The 19,224-nt window shown below is 43.3% G+C and overlaps 1 protein-coding gene across 1 annotated transcript in view; it reads left to right on the top strand.

The window, feature by feature from the left end:
• RAPGEF4 (Rap guanine nucleotide exchange factor 4) overlaps positions 1–19,224 on the top strand; it is a 480,844-nt gene that overhangs the window by 398,623 nt on the left and 62,997 nt on the right. Inside the window, exons 25-26 of the mRNA XM_082260932.1 lie at positions 4,075–4,253; positions 5,200–5,290. Of these exons, the coding sequence (XP_082117058.1) occupies positions 4,075–4,253; positions 5,200–5,290 (270 nt within the window). The remainder of the gene's footprint in view (positions 1–4,074; positions 4,254–5,199; positions 5,291–19,224) is intronic.

Here is a 19,224-nt window from a genome sequence, read left to right as displayed (position 1 = left end):
CTCTGTAGAAGTCCTGGAGGTGAGCATGGGATGAGGTAACAAGTGAGCTAGATAGCAGGAGATCCTGGGAGGAGCGCAGAGGGCGATATCTGCAGATGAGGCTGGTAATGTAGCTGGGGGCGATGTTGTGGATGGCATTGTATGTTACGGTTAGTATTTTGAAGTTTATATGATGGGGTAGGGGAAGTCAGTGAAGAGATTGGCGGAGAGGGGCAGCAGTCACGGATCAGTTAGTAAGGTGTATTAGTCTAGCAGCAGCATTCATAATAGACTGAAGGGGGATAGCCTGTGTAAAGGTAGGACAGTGAGGAGGGAGTTGCAGTAATCAATGCAGGAAAAAAGGAGTGAATAGGTTGTTTTGTGGTGTTATTAGTCAGGAAGGTGCAAATTCTAAAAATGTTGCAGAGGTTAAGGTGGCAAGATTTAGCCAGTGATTGGATGTGGTAGTGATCGACTGATATAGTTTTTTTACCGATATCGATATTTTGGTCATCGGATATCGGTATCGGCCGATATCTGCCGATATTTTCTGGCATTAAAAAAAATATATATATATTTTTTAATGTCTACAGGTACTGTGGTGGAGGGACCTGGGGGTCTAAAAGACCCCAACCCCCTCCTCTGCACTTAAAATCATTCAAACCGCCAAGTTTGGCTGTTATGAATACTGTAAGTTTTTTTAATTCGGCGCCCCCAGTACCCGGAAGTGATGTCATGTCACTCATGACATCACTTCCGGGTACGCGGCGGCGCCAAATTCAAAGAAATGGAGACCCGGGTCAGACGGCGGCGGTGAAGGTAGGATTCCCGGTCTCCCGGTGGGACGGGAGACCCGGGCGAGCTGAGGAAGGCGGCGGGGGGGGATGTCCCCTCCCACTCCTTGGAATGACAGCCGAGCGGCTTCTCAGCCGCATTGGTTGTCATTACAAGACAGCCGACCGTCGGCTATGGATGCCGGTACCGGGGTGATGCCTCTAGCTGCAGGCATCACCCTGGTACAAGCACTTTCCCTGAAATATCGGCCGATTCCGATATATCGGGGAAAGTGCAGATCGGCCCCCGATATATCGGTGTTGCCAATAATCGGTCGATCTCTAGGATGTGGGGGCTGAAGGAGAGGTCAGAGTCTAGGATTACACCCAACACCCTGGCATGTGTGGAGGGACCAATGGTTGTGCTGTTAATATCAATAGTAAAGTCATGGGGAGGGGATCAGGGAGGAGAAAATATTACAAGCTCAGTTTTACTAATTTAAGGCAACACTAAAATTTTAACTGTTTAATGTCTTGTTTACTTAATTTCATTATTACTGCTGAAAAAAAATTATACATAGAACAAATGTAAAAAATGGGAAGTGTGTCTTATTTCATATTCTCCTATTCTCAGGGCTCATATACAGTGGGTACGGAAAGTATTCAGACCCCCTTAAATTTTTCACTCTTTGTTATATTGCAGCCATTTGCTAAAATCATTTAGGTTCATTCTTCTTCCTCATGAATGTACACATAGCACCCCATACTGACAGAAAAATACAGAATTGTTGACATTGTTGCAGATTTATTAAAAAAGAAAAACTGAAATATCACATGGTCCTAAGTATTCAGACCCTTTGCTGTGACACTCATATATTTAACTCAGGTGCTTTCCATTTCTTCTGATCATTCTTGAGATGGTTCTACACCTTCATTTGAGTCCAGCTGTGTTTGATTATACTGATTGGACTTGATTAGGAAAGCCACACACCTGTCTATATAAGACCTTCCAGATCACAATGCATGTCAGAGCAAATGAGAATCATGAGGTCAAAGGAACTGCCTGAAGAGCTCAGAGATAGAATTGTGGCAAGGCACAGATCTGGCCAAGGTTAAAAAAAGATTTCTGCTGCACTTAAGGTTCCTAAGAGCACAGTGGCCTCCATAATCCTCAAATGGAAGACGTTTGGGACGACCAGAACCCTTCCTAGAGCTGGCTGTCCGGCCAAACTGAGCTATCGGGGGAGAAGAGCCTTGGTGAGAGAGGTAAAGAAGAACCCAAAGATCACTGTGGCTGAGCTCCAGAGATGCAGTCAGGAGATGGGAGAAAGTTGTAGAAAGTCAACCATCACTGCAGCCCTCCACCAGTCGGGGCTTTATGGCAGAGTAGCCCGACGGAAGCCTCTCCTCAGTGTAAGACACATGAAAGCCTGCATGGAGTTTGCTAAAAAACACCTGAAGGACTCCAAGATGGTGAGAAATAAGATTCTCTGGTCTGATGAGACCAAAATATAACTTTTTGGCCTTAATTCTAAGCGGTATGTGTGGAGATAACCAGGCACTGCTCATCACCTGTCCAATACAGTCCCAACAGTGAAGCATGGTGGTGGCAGCATCAATCTGTGGGGGTGTTTTTCAGCTGCAGGGACAGGACGACTGGTTGCAATTGAGGGAAAGATGAATGCGGCCAAGTACAGGGATATCCTGGACAAAAACCTTCTCCAGAGTGCTCTGGACCTCAGACTGGGCCGAAGGTTTACCTTCCAACAAGACAATGACCCTAAGTACACAGCTAAAATAACGAAGGAGTGGCTTCACAACAACTCCGTGACTGTTCTTGAATGGCCCAGCCAGAGCCCTGACTTAAACCCAATTGAGCATCTCTGGAGAGACCTAAAAATGGCTGTCCACCAACGTTTACCATCCAACCTGACAGAACTGGAGAGGATCTGCAAGGAGGAATGGCAGAGGATCCCCAAATCCAGGTGTAAAAGACTTGTTGCATCTTTCCCAAAAAGACTCCTGGCTGTATTAGATCAAAAGGGGGCTTCTACTAAATACTGAGCAAAGGGTCTGAATACTTAGGACCATGTGATATTTCAGTTTTTCTTTTTTAATAAATCTGCAACAATGTCAACAATTCTGTGTTTTTCTGTCAGTATGGGGTGCTATGTGTACATTCATGAGGAAGAAGAATGAACTTAAATGATTTTAGCAAATGGCTGCATTATAACAAAGAGTGAAAAATTTAAGGGGGTCTGAATACTTTCCGTACCCACTGTATACAGACATTTCCAGGTGCAATTCTAATCTAGAATAAGAATCCTGGTGTATTCCTGTACTTGAGGAGCCTCTGGTGGTGTGCACCGCCGGCTATTGAGGTTAATGATTGTATTATGCATCTAAACTTGAGAAAACAACAATGCTTTTTTGTGTCAACTTTTACCTACGTTTGCATGTAGGATGTATTTCCAGAATGCAGGAGCTTCACATTCAGGGAATACTTTATACATGCACTGGTTTACCAGCACTGAATAATGCTACATGCAGCCGTTAACTTCTATGGCTAGCTGTATGCACCACCTGTGGCACAGAAAAATGCTAGGAATTGTAATTTTGCACTAGAAGAAATTTGCCCCTGCAAAAGTCTGTGTGCATAACTCTTATAGTTCCACTTACAGTTTATGCTTATGTACCATGAGCTATAGATAAATTAATTGTTAGCAGGGGGTTCCATGAGTCCTAAAGCTTCAAGGGTTCCACAATGTTACCACCAGGTTTTTTTTACTGTTTGTTCCTCTATTGGGGAGATTCACTCACTCTATCTGTCCTGTTTACCATTATAACGAGAGCAAAAGTAAAAGAAAATCCCAAATTTTGGGTTATCACCAGAACAGGAATAGAGGGAAAATCTTCCAATTGAGAACCTAGTTCTGATGACCCTGGTGACAAACAGGGATTCCCTCATGTTGGAGGGATTTGCCTTTACTTCCTGGTTTGGCTTTGGGACAGGAAGGGAAATGACTTCAATGGGACACAAATGGCAGAAAAAAAACTAACAGGGGTTTTGCAGTTTTTGCTATCGCTGTTTAAAAATATCTTACATCCTTCCTCATACCAATGCTTGATGTGTATGTTTTATAAAAAATGATCTGCCTGCATGATAGCATAACCTTGTGTTGGTAGATCCAATATTTTCCTATAAAATACGTAAATTAAAAAAAAAAAAAAAAAAAGACATGGCATGAAAGCAGTCATCTGACATTGCCCTTGGCCTAAAATGTCCTGCAAGTGCAGTTAAGTAATTTTTCTCTTCTTTCAGCTGGAGCTAATCTATCACACCTTCGGAAGGCACAATTTTAAAAAGACAACAGCCAATTTGGACCTCTTCCTGAGACGTTTCAATGAAATCCAGTTTTGGGTTGTGACTGAGACTTGCCTGTGCCCTCAACTCAGCAAGCGTGTTCAACTTCTGAAGAAATTTATTAAAATTGCAGCCCAGTAAGTACTTTTAGTGCAATTTTCGAAAGAGTAACAGGAAAAAAATATTGAGGGTTCTTTTTATATTCAAAATGGATTGTACTTTTTTCTTTTTTGCACATTCAAGCCGCTTATGACTTATTATTTTCTTCGCTCCAAAGATACATTTTAATAAGGACATAATGTATAGCAAAACATTTCAAAGTCCACCAGAAAAACATTTCTGTTTAGGCTGGTGGCTGACTGAAATCCACAGTAGGCCAACAGCATGACCCTTGACAGCCTGGCTCTGCTCTCCTGTGGATTGACTATTTAAACCTGCTGGATAGAAGGCTGCTTTTTTCCTCTCAAAATCCTTTTCCCTCTCAGCAACTGCATTAAAAAAATGCTAAAGGTGTTTTTCTTCAACCGTTTACAGCTTCAAAAATCAGCAGGACATTGAAAAGAAACAAAAATCCTTTAAAGACATAAATTTCAAAATGTGTTCAGGTTCAGCAGCGGGGTCCAAGAAAAATACTTAATTACAACCAATTAAAAATATAACAATCTTCAAAGACAATGGAATTTAGAAAAAAAAATCCTTAAACAGAAGTGCTAAAGGGCACGTCAAACAAAAACACTGGTGGGGCTAAGTGCAGCGGCTTAGGGTGTCAGGTTAACGCTATGTGTTTTTTTCTCTTAATGTGGTTAATTTAGTCCTAGAAAGAAGAAAACTGTTTACTTTCATTTTCTACTTTACACGGGGCTAAAAATAAAAAAAAAGGCTAAATGTGCTTTTTAGTGGCTGGAGTTCCCACCGAGAGTGCCAGAGAACAAATTTATGGAGACAAAAGACGAGTTGGCACAAATCAAACCCACTTTTAGGGCTAAAATCTTAAAGAGACAGCAGATGGCATTCCTGTGGGAAGAGAAATTCTTTATGATAAAAATAAAACATTGGAAGAATCTAAAATGTTCTGTTTTTCAGCTGCAAGGAATACAAGAATCTGAACTCGTTCTTTGCAATTGTTATGGGACTAAGCAATGTGGCAGTGAGTCGGCTTTCAATGACATGGGAGGTGAGTATTAAAAGTTAGATAGATGTATTTAATGCTGTGTTCTAAAATTTTGTAGAACTTATTTTATAACAGTACTTCCATATACTGTGTGTGCCTATTTCATGTGCTTTAATTTTGCCAGTTCCTTTATATTGTCGCATACAAAGCCTGAGGCCTAATCTAAAATTAAAGGGGATTGATACAAACCAAGTTTTTTTATATAAACTATATTGTCAAAAGTATTGGGACGCCTGCCTTTACACGCAAATGAACTTTAATGGCATCCCAGTCTTAGACCGTAGGGTCCAATATTGAGTTAATCCACCCTTTGCAGCTATAAAAGCTTCAACACTTCTGGGAAGACTGTCCACAAGGTTTAGGAGTGTCTATGGCAATGTTTGACCATTCTTCCAGAAGCGCATTTGTGAGGTCAGGCACTGATGTTGGATGAGTAGGCCTGGCTCACAGTTTCTGCTCTAATTCATCCCAAAGGTGTTCTATATGGTTGAGATCAGGACTTTGTGCAGGTCATTCAAGTTCCTCCACCCCAAACTCCCTCATCCATGTCTTTACGGATCTTGTTTTGTGCACTGGTGCACAGTCATGTTGGAACAGGTAGGGACCATCCCAAAACTATTCCCACAAAGTTGGGGGCATGAAATTGTCCAATATTTCTTGGTATGCTGACGCCTTAAGAGTCCCCTTGACTGGAACTAAGGGGCCAAGCCCAACCCATGCAAAGCAACCCCACACCATAATCCCCCCTCCACCAAATTATTTGAACCAGTGCACAAAGCAAAGTCTATAAACATATGGAGGAGCGAGTTTGGGGTGGAAGAACTTGACTGTCCTGCACAGAGTCCTGACCTCAGCCCAATAGAACACCTTTAGGCTGAATTAGAGTGGAGACTGCGGGCCAGGCCTGCTCATCCAACATCAGTGCCTGACCCCACAAATGCGCTTCTGGAGGAATGGTCACACATCCCCATAGACACACTTCTAAACCTTGTGAACAGCCTTTCCAGAAGAGTTGAAGCTGTTATAACTGCAAGGGATGAGCCAACTCAATATTGAACCCTTTGAATTAAGACTGGGATGCCATTAAAGTTCATGTGAGTGTAAAGGCAGGCGTCCCAATACTTTTGACAATATAGTGTATATAGTTATATATTCTGGCCAATGACTGGCTTAGAGCAATATATAGTATAAATATAAATTCACTACATAGTCATAATATTCTTCATTAGGCTGGAGCTGCACTGTACAGCGGTGTGTTTAGTAGCTCAGATGTGTTACTAAATTGATAAAAAGATGCAACTAATGATTCCTCATGGTGAAAGTTAAACAATAGGATTTATCAGAAATAAACTTCCATTTAGTCATGAGCTGGTAAAATGGTCCAGACTCCCACCTGGCAGTTCACTTACAAAGAGTGCATCCGGAAAGTATTCACAGCGCTTCACTTAACTGGCATGGAGTGCACTCACTGGTGGGCTCTACACTTACCAGTCTGTCATTCATTAGCTGTAGTAGTAAATAGTAACAGGTTTGATCTAGTGAATTCTGTAAAAGAATGACTTGTATGGTCCAACGTGGCCAGAGAAAATGCTTTATAGATGTTCTATACGATATATATTGTGAAAGAAAATAGGTGCGCAGTCCTGAAGTGATGAGAAGTGAAGTGAAAGCAGCACTGAAATTGGAATTAAACGTGAAAAGATGGCAATATGGAAAACATTACCAAAGTGCGCTAACAAATAATGAAACAAGTGTTCAAAAGGTACATGGATGGTGACCAGATTTAAAAATTCATATACATTCAGTCCAAAACAAAAGTGCAAAAACTGTGAAAGAGTCTTTCTTTTCAAATTGGAGTGAAGGTAAGGGAGTGTTGGGAGGTGGGTGGGGCCTCGTCCCAAAAAATGATCCAAAGTGATTCTCAGTAGCCTGATATACACATGTGGACACCCAGTGTTAGGAGTGGACTCTTACCACAGTGTGGAGAGATGTGAGCATGTACTTGGTTGTATCTAGAAGTCCCCAACTGATCAAGCTGGCAGGGATGGCTCTCGGAATGGACCGGAACAATCAGCTGCTTCCGAAGTGGGGGGGGATCTGTAGGCTTCCAAGCAGGGGAAGATGCCAAGACAGAGCAACCCAGAGGAAAGAAGAGGACTATAGTGCATTACCTTCGACTTTAATGATAAAACGAATGAGGGTACACTTACACATTCCGGACGAACAAACAGCAAATACAGCAAATACAGGGTGGTCGCGGGTGTCTGCAGTACAAACCGGGACCTATGACAGCACGGCTGGCTCCCCCCGACGCGTTTCCACTAACAAGTCGGCTTCTGGGATTGGAGCATATACGATATATATGTTCTGCTATAATGACTAAATATTTCTGTTAGTGAAGATGACTCTTACCTAGTATGTTATTTCCCTGCTCTAATAGCTCAGCACTGGTATTATTTTTTTTTTTTTTTTGGTATAACGCTCTCAGTGCCAAGTTAAAGGAATGCTCTCTCTCATGAACCTTTTCTTTGAGAACAAACAGTACTGTACTCTGCTACAAATACTTTTACTTGTACACTCCAGGCTGGGAGCTGGATCCCCAGTGCCCTGTTCTCTACTTCAGAATTCTGTACTAGAAAAAGGAAGGGTAGCTACACTCCAAGTTAAAAGCCGTGGTTGAAGGTTTATTGAATGGTCAATTGAAAAACAGACCACCTGAACTCTGCACTCTGCTATGTTCCACTCGTTTAGAACTTGTTTGTAGACTACTCCATAAATAAGCTGAACACAAGTTAAATGCACCAGAAGGCAGAGTTCAGGTGGCCTGTGTTACACTGGACTGTTCATTAAACCTTCAAGCTTGAACCTTTACTTTTCCAATGTAGCTCCCCCCCCCCCCCCCTGCTCAGGTTAGTTGCTGGGATCGATGGCTGTTTTGCAGTGTTGTCTCCTTTAACCACTTTACCACCGGAGGATTTTGCTGTCTTCGGCACTGTGCAACTTTAACTGACAATTGCGCGGTCATGCAACACCGTACCCAAACGAAATTTATGTCCTTTTTTCCCACAAACAGAGCTTTCTTTTGGTGGTATTTGATCACATGTGCAATTTTTACTTTTTGCGCTATAAACAACAAAAGAGCAAAAATTTTGGAAAAATAACAATATTTTTCAAATTTTTTTATATGAAATTCCCCACAAAAAATGTAAAAATCTAAATTTTTTATCATTTTTGGCCAATTTGTTTTTTGCTATATATTTTTGGTAAAGAAAATCGCAATAAGCATATTTTGATTGGTTTGCGCAAAAGTTATTGCGTTTACTAACTAAGGGAAAGATTTCTGTCATTTTTGGTGTTTTTTTTTTAACGAGTAATGGCGGCGATCTGCGATTTTTTTTGCGGGACTGCGACAGTGCGGCAGACAGATCGGACCCTTGACTGACATTTTTGACACTTTTGGGGGTACCAGTGACATTACTACAGTAATCAGTGCTATAAATATGCACTGTTACTGTAAAAATGACACTGGCAGGGAAGGGGTTAATTTTATTGGAGAGGGAGGGGTTAATGTATGCCTGGTGCTTACTGACATGTGTGGGGGGAGGTGACTGAGTGACACAGGGACAGAGATCGCTATGCTGAACCCTGCAATCTGACCCTGCCTGTCACTTAGGAGATCTGCCCGCTTTGTTTACACAACCGGAGGATCTCCACACTCGAGCCTCCAGCGGCGCGTGCGCGCCGCCCACAAGGGGAGAAGTCCAGCGACGTAGGTCTACGCCGCTGGACGATAACGAGCCACATTGCTGCAGCAATGTGAGCGGGGGTAAAGTGGTTAACACTAAGAGCTTCTGGAGAGGAGGCGAGAGCAGATGATCTTATAAGTATGCTTCTTCATGACCCAGTCATGGAAAGGACCATATATATGTAGCACTACTCCCTTGGGAGGTGCTGATTACGAGTTCCCCTGGGTTACCATTAGCAACAACATGACAGTGTGACATTTTCCCAAGTGTTTTAGCTCAGTCAGGAAACAGTCCAGTAGCTTTGGTTTTTGAGTTTTTATTTGGAACTTGGATAGGAGAAGGGAATGAGTGGGATACTCCAACTTTATACAACTATGCACAATTCACCAAAATATGTAAACCGCGCTGGTGTAATAAGAAGCAGCAGCTTCCAGTATGATATCACCAAATCAAATAGTAGTATAAATAAGCTGCGCTAAGTAAAATAATATATGCAATAAATATGAATGTGCAACAAAATCATGTGAATATTAGTGAATAAAACTATAAAAAATATTGAGAAATATAGCAGAAAAAAAGTATCTCATAAGTGATCCAAATGTTCCCAAAAATATACGTGATGAGTATGAATTAATCACCCAATGTGCTGTAACCACCACCAGATTATTTAATCTGCTTACCAGAAACAGATATACACAAGCCTGTATATATGTGGAATTCCTGATCTTTCAACCATCAGATGTCACTCAGAGTAATCAGATGTATGCAGGAGAGCCTCCAATCCAAGTAAGGTATCCAATAATCCCAGACCAATTGATCAGAATCCGCTAAAAAAAAAAACGTTATCAAGATACTTCCCCAGACCCAGTAAATCTCACACCTGGAAACATGTGACAGGCAAAACTAACAGATCTGCCTCCCCTGATAAGCATAGCAAACCACTTGATGCTTTTTCCTAGCACCTACCTCGGAGGGTGCTATATATATATATATATATATATATATTTATTTATATATATATATATACACAGTACACTGCTCAAAAAAATTAAAGGAACACTTTTTAATCAGAGTATAGCATCAAGTCAATTAAACTCCTGGAATATTGATCTTATTAGGGGGAAAAAATTGGCCTTCAAGAAGTATAAATCAGAGGGCACAGTATCGGCTTTCGAGCAATACAAGGAGGCAAATAAGAAAAGTAAACAAGAAATCAAGATGGCTAAAATCAACTTTGAGAGACAAATAGCGGAGGATAGTAAAAAAAACCCAAAGAAATTCTTTAAATATATCAACAGCAAAAAAACTAAGGCAGAGCATATTGCACACATAATTAACAATGATGGGAGGATGGTTACAGAGGACACTGAAAAAGCAACCGTGCTAAATGCTTTTTTCTCGTCAGTCTTTACACAGGAAAAGGAGGGGTACACTGACCATGACTGTATGGTTAGTAGTAATAAACAGGACTTGCCACCATGGCTAACAGAGGGGGAAATCAGGGAAAGGCTGGATAAACTTAACACAAACAAATCGCCAGGACCGGATGGCATACATCCGAGAGTACTCAAGGAACTCAGTAAAGTTATATCGAGACCACTGTTCCTGATCTTTGCTGACAGTATTAGGACAGGAGATGTACCAGGGGATTGGAAGAAAGCTAACGTGATTCCAATATTCAAAAAGGGCCAGAGGCATATCCCGGGAAATTATAGGCCTGTCAGTTTGACATCAGTAGTATGTAAACTTCTGGAGGGGATGATAAGGGACTATATTGTAGAGTTTGCTAAGGACAACAACATCATCAGCAGTAATCAGCACGGGTTTACAAATGGGCGTTCTTGTCAAACCAATCTCCTTACATTCTACGAGGAGGTGAGCTGTGAGCTAGATAGGGGGAGACCAGTGGATGTGGTGTACTTGGATTTCGCTAAGGCGTTTGATACAGTTCCCCACAAGCGCTTAATTTATAAAATAAGGTCTGCAGGTATCGATAGCAGGGTTTGCTCTTGGATACGGAACTGGCTAAAAAGGCGGGTCCAAAGGGTAGTAATAAACAGCGCATACTCAGACTGGTCTGAGGTGGTAAGCGGGGTCCCCCAAGGCTCAGTCCTGGGACCAACCTTGTTCAATTTATTCATAAACAACATTGAGGTCGGGATCAGTAGTTCTATATCAGTTTTTGCAGATGACACAAAATTGGGCAGGGCAATAACTTCACAACATGAAGCAGATATCCTGCAGAATGACCTGGACAAAATAACAGAGTGGGCAACGACATGGCAAATGAGGTTTAACGTGGAGAAGTGTAAGGTTTTGCACTTGGGGACTAAAAACATAAAATCACAATACACGTTAGGAGGGGAGCCCTTGGGGGAATCAAAAATGGAGAAGGATCTGGGAGTATTGGTTGATGATAGATTAGGAAACAGCATGCAATGTCAAGCGGCAGCTTCCAAAGCCAACAGAATATTAGCATGCATAAAGAAAGGGATGCATTCCAGAGATAAGACTATAATCCTTCCACTTTATAAAACTCTGGTCCGACCGCATCTGGAGTATTCCGTCCAGTTCTGGTCGCCAGTCCTCAGGAGGGATGTGTTGGAGCTGGAGAGAGTCCAGAGAAGGGCAACTAAACTAATTAGGGGATTGGAGGACCTTGACTATGAAGAGCGTCTACAATCGCTCGATTTATTCTCCCTGGAGAAGAGACGTCTGAGGGGGGACATGATAGCAATTTATAAATATCTTAATGGGGATCCCAGCTTAGAAAAAAAGCTGTTCATTCGAAGGGATTGCATGAGGACTCGAGGGCATACAATGCGATTAGAGGAGAAGCGTTTTAACCTCAGGCAACGCGGGGGGTTCTTTACTGTTAGGGCAACAAGATTGTGGAATTCTCTACCACAAGAGGTGGTTTCTGCGGGTAGTATGGTGGCTTTCAAAAGACTCTTAGACTTACATCTCAAGGATCAGAACATTCAGGGGTATGGGAGATGATTACAGCCACACATGCCTACACAGGTTGAACTGGATGGACTATTGTCTTTATTCAACCTCACCTACTATGTAACTATGTAACTATGATCTGGTCAGTTAAGTAGCAGAAGGGGTTGTTTATCAGTTTCAACTGGAAATTAACAACAGGGGTACTAGATGGGCAACAATGAGAAAACCTCAAAACAGAATAGTTTTACAGGTGGAGGCCACTGAAATGTTTTCCCTACTCATCTTCTCTGACTGTTTTTCACTAGTTTTACATTAGACTAGGGTCAGTGTCACTACTGTTAGCATGAGGCTATATCTGGACCCTATAGAAGTTGCACAGGTAGTCCAAATCCTCCAGAATGGCACATCAATATGTGCTATTGCCAGAATGTTTGCTGTGTCTCCTACCACAGTCTCAAGTGCATTGGAGGAGATTCCAGGAGACAGGCGGTTACTCTAGGCGAGCTGGGCAGGGCCATAGAAGGTCCTTAACCCATCAGCAGGACTGCTATCTGCTCCTTTTTGCAAGAAGGAACAGGATGAGCACTGCCAGAGCCCTACAAAATGACCTCAAGCAGCCCACTGGTGTGAATGTCTCTGACCAAACAATCAGAAACAGACTTCAGGATGGTGGCCGGAGGACCCAGCGTCCTCAAGTGGGACCTGTGCTCACTCCCTGGCACCGTGGAGCTCGATTGGCATTTGCCATTAAAAACCAGTCCACCACTGACGCCGTGCTTTTCACAGATGAGAGCAGGTTCAGTTCTAAACGAGTGGAACATAGCTGTGGATAATGTTATGCTGCCTGTAACATTGTTTAGCATGACCGGTTTGGTGGTGGGTCAGTGATGGTCTGGGGAGGCAAATCCATGGAGAGATGCACAAACCTCTACAGACTAGACAATGGCACCCTGACTGCCATTAGGAATCGGGATGAAATCCTTGGACCCATTGTCAAGCCATACGCTGGCGCAGTGGGTCCTGGGCTCCTCCTGGTGCACGACAATGCCTGGTCTCATGTGGTGTGAGTATGCAGCCAGTTCCTGGAGGATGAAGGAATAGATACCATTGAATGGCCCCCATGCTCGCCTGACCTAAATACAATAGAACTCCTCTGGGACATTATGTTTTTTGGTCCATCTGACGCTACCAGGTTGCACCTTAGCCTGTTCAGGAGCTCAGTGATGCCCTGGTCCAGATCTGGGAGAAAATACCCCAGTACACTATCCGTTGTCTCAAAAGGAGCATGCCCTGATGTTGCCAGGCATGCATACAAGCATGTGGGGGCCATGCAAACTACAGAGTACCATTTTGAGTTGCTGCAATGAAATTTCAGCAAAATGGGCTAGCCTGCTGCATAATTTTTTCACTTTGATTTGTGGGGTGTGTTGGAATTCATCCCTCTGTTGGTTGATAATTTTCATTTCCATCAAATGATGTGGCATCCTTTCGTTCCTAATACATTACCCAGTCCATATCAGTATAGATATCCAGCATGATATTTTCCCCATTGAGATCTGGTGTGTTTTCTTGTTCAAACATTTTTATTCAAGAATATGAGTAAATACAACGTTCAAAGTACAACTCACAGAGGAGAAATTACAGTCATAATACTAATAACAGAGTTGAACTGGTTACCGTAACTGTGACAAACCATTTCAATGAACAAGTATAAAGGATAGTGAAATTGGTGACCTAGAAGGAAGACTCATCGGGCGCAGCCAACACCCAGGCACCCCTAAAAGGGAGCTCGCTGTGCCTGTGTGAGGAGGCGCAGCCCGTGGCCTGCATCTCTTATGGAAAGGTAATGTCACCAAAAGTAATAAAACACAACCAGGATTGCTGCTGTAATAACGATAAGGTCAATGACCTAGGCAGTGGGATCAAAGAGATATGAGCAGTAACCGTGAGGAGGTAGTTAACTCAGTAAATGTGGAGAGATGTAACCAAGGCATTAGGAAATTGTGAGATCCGGGACGTTGTATATAGTACAGTGTAGATATATAGGAAAGAAAGGTAAGAAGTGGGAGGGAAGGAATAGAAAAGAGAAGGGAAGAACAAAGCAGGGGAGGGGTACAGGGGAGAAAGGGGGAAGGGGGAGGGGGGAAAGTAGGTTGCCAGGGTGAGATCTGATGTGTTTTCAAAGTGTTCCTTTAATTTTTTTGAGCAGTGTATTTCTCATGCATACTTAAAGTGGCGAAGAATACGCTAAATTCATATACCTGTCCAGAACTTGTACTTGAATTTGGCTCATAATGAGCCACTTTTAGGCCCCTTTCACATGGGCTGTCTATACAGGTCCATCTGTCAGTTTTTCATAATTCTTTTAAGCAGTGTATATACACTCACCAGCCACTTTATTAGGTATATCTGTTCAATTGCCTGGTAACACAAATTGCTAATCAGCCAATCACATGCCAATAACTCAATGCATAAAGCACTTTTGAAGGCAAAAGGGGGTCCGAACCCAGGACTAGCAAGGTGTACCTAATAAAGTAGCCGGTGAGTGTGTATATATATATATATATATATATATATATATATATATATATATATATATACTGTGTGTATATATATATATATATATATATATATATATATATATATATATATATATATATATATATTATACAATGTGGTAGTTCTTGCACCCTTAGATTGTTTGATAAAACGTGCCATAAGCTGGAATTCCCCTTTAGCCTTCCTCTTCCGCAGTCTGTTCCCCCTCCACTTTTACCTAATTGGTCTATTTATAAACTTGCCATAGGCTGAACTACATCTGGGTCTTTAAATGCACATCTCCTGTTTTATCTGTACGGGGATTGTACTGCAGAACATCCGGTAGGCTGAACCCAGACACCCCAGCTCTTCATATTCTTCTCATCTGCATGAAAACGGCTTTTATAATTGATTCACAGTAACCATTCCTGGCTGAATAATATGAGCAGAATCCCATTTGCTTGCTTGTCATTTTTATCTTCCTCCCTAGTTCTGAGATGCCATATTTTCCTGGATCTGCTTTCTAATCATTCGCACTAGTTTTCATTCCCCAATTATTGCTCAGACAATTTAGATGGGAAAATGTTTACTGATCGCAGTGATTGTTGCTCATAAGTCATAATGCCAATGTGATTAGTATTTCAATGTTTTCACAGCTAGCTTGTGAATATTACAATGCAATTATCATTGACAGATGCATGTGCATAAAGAATGCTAGAGCGTTTTTTTTTCTGCACTTGGCAAATCAGAAAATAATAATTGTGTTTTGTTTATGTCACCAGTTAGTTACAGCGACAAGGTTACAAATATCAATGTTAGCTGCTCAGTGAACACTCCCATTTGTCTCTATTGCTGAGAAGGATTTTTTAAAGCCTGGTGCAGATTATATTATGCTATTACTTTGGATTGTTCAAATATAAACACTTAAATTGAACTGAAAAAAATAAAATAAATAATAATAATAAGAGGGCCTGCTTTTACAGCTGACAAATGCTCCAAAAGATAGTAGGGCATAGTAGATGCTGAATGTTATTTTTCCTGAGGATGAGAATTAGTAAGCCCCTCTAATTTAAAGTGAACCTGTCTGCCATTTTATACTTTTAATAGTACATTCCCTGCCTAAAACAGGCCCCTCTAATCTAATGTGTGAAAAATTAACATATCATCATCATAATTCCCCTAATTAATTTTTGCACACATGGTAGAGTTGGAGGATATCCCAGGTCTTGTTCCGCCCCAGTTCATTTTGGATAGGCTTCTCCAAGGGTGATCCGAGCCAGCAATGGTGTCCGCACCAATTGGTTATGTAGCAGGTTTTCCAGGCCTGTGGCCTGATGTGGGTCTGCCATTGGTACCGGTTACCCCTCCAGCCCTTATGAGCTGCGGCCCTGGGTGTGAGCACTGAGACATTGACAACTCCGGCATCTTTGTTTTGTGGTTTTATTGTATTTAAGGGGATGGGAGAAGGGAATGAGTGGGATACTCCTTTAGGATCAACTAGATACAATTGTGGGACTTTTCTGGCAAAAATGCCTATTAGCGCTGTCTTGACGCCAGCCGACGCTAGCCAACGCTTCCTGACGCTTGAACACTGTGTAATTACTGAAACTGTGCTGGATCCTCGACTTTAGTCCTGAAGATCCAGGACTGTAGAACTGCTTGACTTGCAACATTACAATAGCTCAGAGTCACTAATTGGCTCCCTCCAGCACTGCACTGGCTGAGAAACTCCTTGTAAGTTCCTGTACTGCTGCAACTCTCAACTGGCACACTTCACACTGTGCACTATCACTTCAGGGCCCAAACCACAGGTGCCCCCTTTACACTTTAAGCTCTTCACGGTCCACTGACTATGTACTCCCTCTATTACTTCAGGGTCCTCAACCTAGGTACCCCCTTTCAGCTACCTGGCACTGGATGCCAGAACCTCCTCCAGAGTGGTCTCCTCTAGTTCTTCAGGCAGACCCCCAGGGGCAATCCTCAGTACTCACGACCTGTGTAGGCTTTCCTTGGACTGGACCCCTCTCGCTTTCCACTTGTTCTCGGCACACCGGATCCCCTCAGCTCAACTCAGCACTCTCTGGATTCTCAAGCGACATCCCGAGACATCCACTTCCTCAGACAGAAAAGACAGCCGTACTCTCCCTCCTGGGACTCTGCTCCCGCCAAAGACATTGTGTCATATGCCACCCCCAAACTTATACCCACTCCCAGAATCCTTTGTAGCACAATCTGCCTTCTGGGGTAGTTACAAGCCTGGATGTGTCCCCTGATTGAGTTTCCTCCACTGCCCTATGAGAAGCCTCTCACCAGTTGAGAGACTCCCCCTTCAGCAGGCACACCAGGAAACCATGACACCCTGACTAATAAATCACAGCCCTGCTGTTAGGCAGACAAGGCCCACTATACCTATACCAAGCACCTACCTGTAGGGTGCTACACTCACCCCACACCAAATGAGTCAGGTCCCTCTGACTCTGAGGCAGCCGCCTCCTATCAAAACTCTGCCAAAATTCAGGAGTATCCCACAAACCTGGAAAAGGGGGAAAAGGGAAAAATGAATTTACAAATAAATTAGCGTGAAAAAATATATCTTTACAATCTGCTGTACATGTATGATACACAGTTTAAGGTGCATGAAAACTGATGCACCCCCCACCAAATAAACTCCCTTGGTGGGGAACAGCAAGAAAAATAAAGTATAACATCCTGACTATCAAACTCTAAGGTGGTCCCACCTGTATAGAGAAAGGAAGCAAAAGTTAGTCAATCTCATCACATCACATAGAAATCACATCACAGATCTAACAGCTGAATGGAAAGACCCTCCTTAAAAAAATACAAGGGCGACCTTTCCACTCCCTCCCTGACTGCCTCTGCCAACCAGTGTCTTGACACGTTGGGGTCCTCCTTTATCTTGGAAGAACTGATCCCCTCACACTAGCCATCTAGACAGAGTCCTCTTTGTTGAAGTGAAGAACAGCACCCTCTGCTGTCCCTCTAAGTTCTTCAGTGAGGAACAGGGCAGGTCACAGTCTCTCATGACCTACAGTCCTGCTGAGTCAGGGAAACATCACAGGGGTTCCAACAGGGCACCCCACACCAAAGTTCCTGGACACTCTCGAACTTTGTAGCAACATCTTCATCTGTACAGACTGTGGATGAAGTCCTACACAACCATTTGTAATCCACAGAAGGTCTGGGCCGATGGCCCAAGGGACCTAGCAAGTGTTGTGAAGCCATGGCATCACAACACTTGACTTTGCAAAAAAAAAGGGACCCTGGTCCGATGGCCCAAGGGGTCGGTTTGAACTTTCAACATGTTACACTTGGATTCAGCATCATGTCATTTCACAAAAAGTTTCCTTGGTCAGTTGTGGTAGCCAGCTGGCCACACAAAATTGTTTTTCCTTGTTTAGTTGCTCCTCAAACTCCTCCTGCGTTTAATAAAACGCTGACAAACTCAGATGTAATATTCCGGGTGGGGCACTTGGACATACTCCCCTTGTTCATTCTTGGTGAACATGATGGACCAAGCATGTCTTGACCCGTCTGGGTGACGGACTTCCACTCTGTCTATGTTAATGGAGCACCCGTAGCGTCACTGAGCTTTAACTTTAGTAAATTTGTCCTTTAACCCTTCCTCTGGAGAGTCCCGGTACTGCTTTGGGACAAAAAGGTAGTCCCAGATAAGTTCATCACACCACCAGTCTTTGAACTTTTCTGCTAGGAGCATGACTTCCCTGGGAGCATAAGGGTAGTCATAGCCATACTCCAATGCCACCTTCTTTTGTATCCACCGCTGCATCCTAGATAACCTGGGGAAGGTTCTCCGGTTACCTCTCCCTGGTGGAGAAAAAAAAGGGGTGCATACTCTCTGAATTATCTCCTCATAGGCTGTGTTTTGATCCCTGGCCCTAGCGATATTCCCCGGTGGGGTGAGGTCTGGTACCCTTGTGACATAGGCATCACAGAACCCCAATTTTTGGGCCAGTTCCCCTCTTGCAATAGCCTCCTTAGCTTCCTGGTCTAGAGGTACAACAACTTCGGGACCTGGGGAGCTGCTTCCAGTCTCTGATCCCCATTCCCACTCGGTCTCTTCAATGGATCTAAAGTTATCCATACCTTCTTTCATGGCTCCGTATTTCATGTAGAAGGATGGGGAATCCATTCTAACAGGGCATTTCTCACCCTCACTGCTGGTGCTGGAAGAAACCACCTGGGCAACTTCTGTCCTGACAGGCTGGGGAATACTTATAGGGGCAGATTCCGTGATGGCCTTGACCGGCGGTACCTCTGGCCAGGTCCCTACTGTTTGGGTGGACATGGATCCCCTCCCTATGGAGCTCTGCGACCGAACTCCCTTCCCAGCAGACTGTAGGCCCACCGACTGCAGGCAGGGCCTCCACCTGCATCGTCAGCCTGAATAGGCCTCTTCCTGCTCCACGGAGGAACTTCGACTCATTCCCCATCACCTCCTGAGTGAGACCTGTCTCCCACATAACTGTAAGCTTCTTGGGATGGCCCTCACTCTTCTCTGCCCTGAGCAGCAAATCACCACATTGCCCACATTGGACCCACGCCTGCACCCTCAGAGTAACAGTGGCACACTGGGCACATACCACTCCAAGGAATTCCTGACCTCCTCCAGGTGCATAACGTGAGTCCACCGTCCGGCACCTTCCGGATACCGGTATCCCAAAC

This window comes from Pelophylax lessonae (genome assembly GCF_965119305.1).
Source record: "Pelophylax lessonae genome assembly, chromosome: 6".
NCBI lineage: Eukaryota > Metazoa > Chordata > Amphibia > Anura > Ranidae > Pelophylax > Pelophylax lessonae.
Note: the sequence above shows the minus strand (reverse complement) of the source record. Positions and strands in the feature narration are given on the sequence as shown.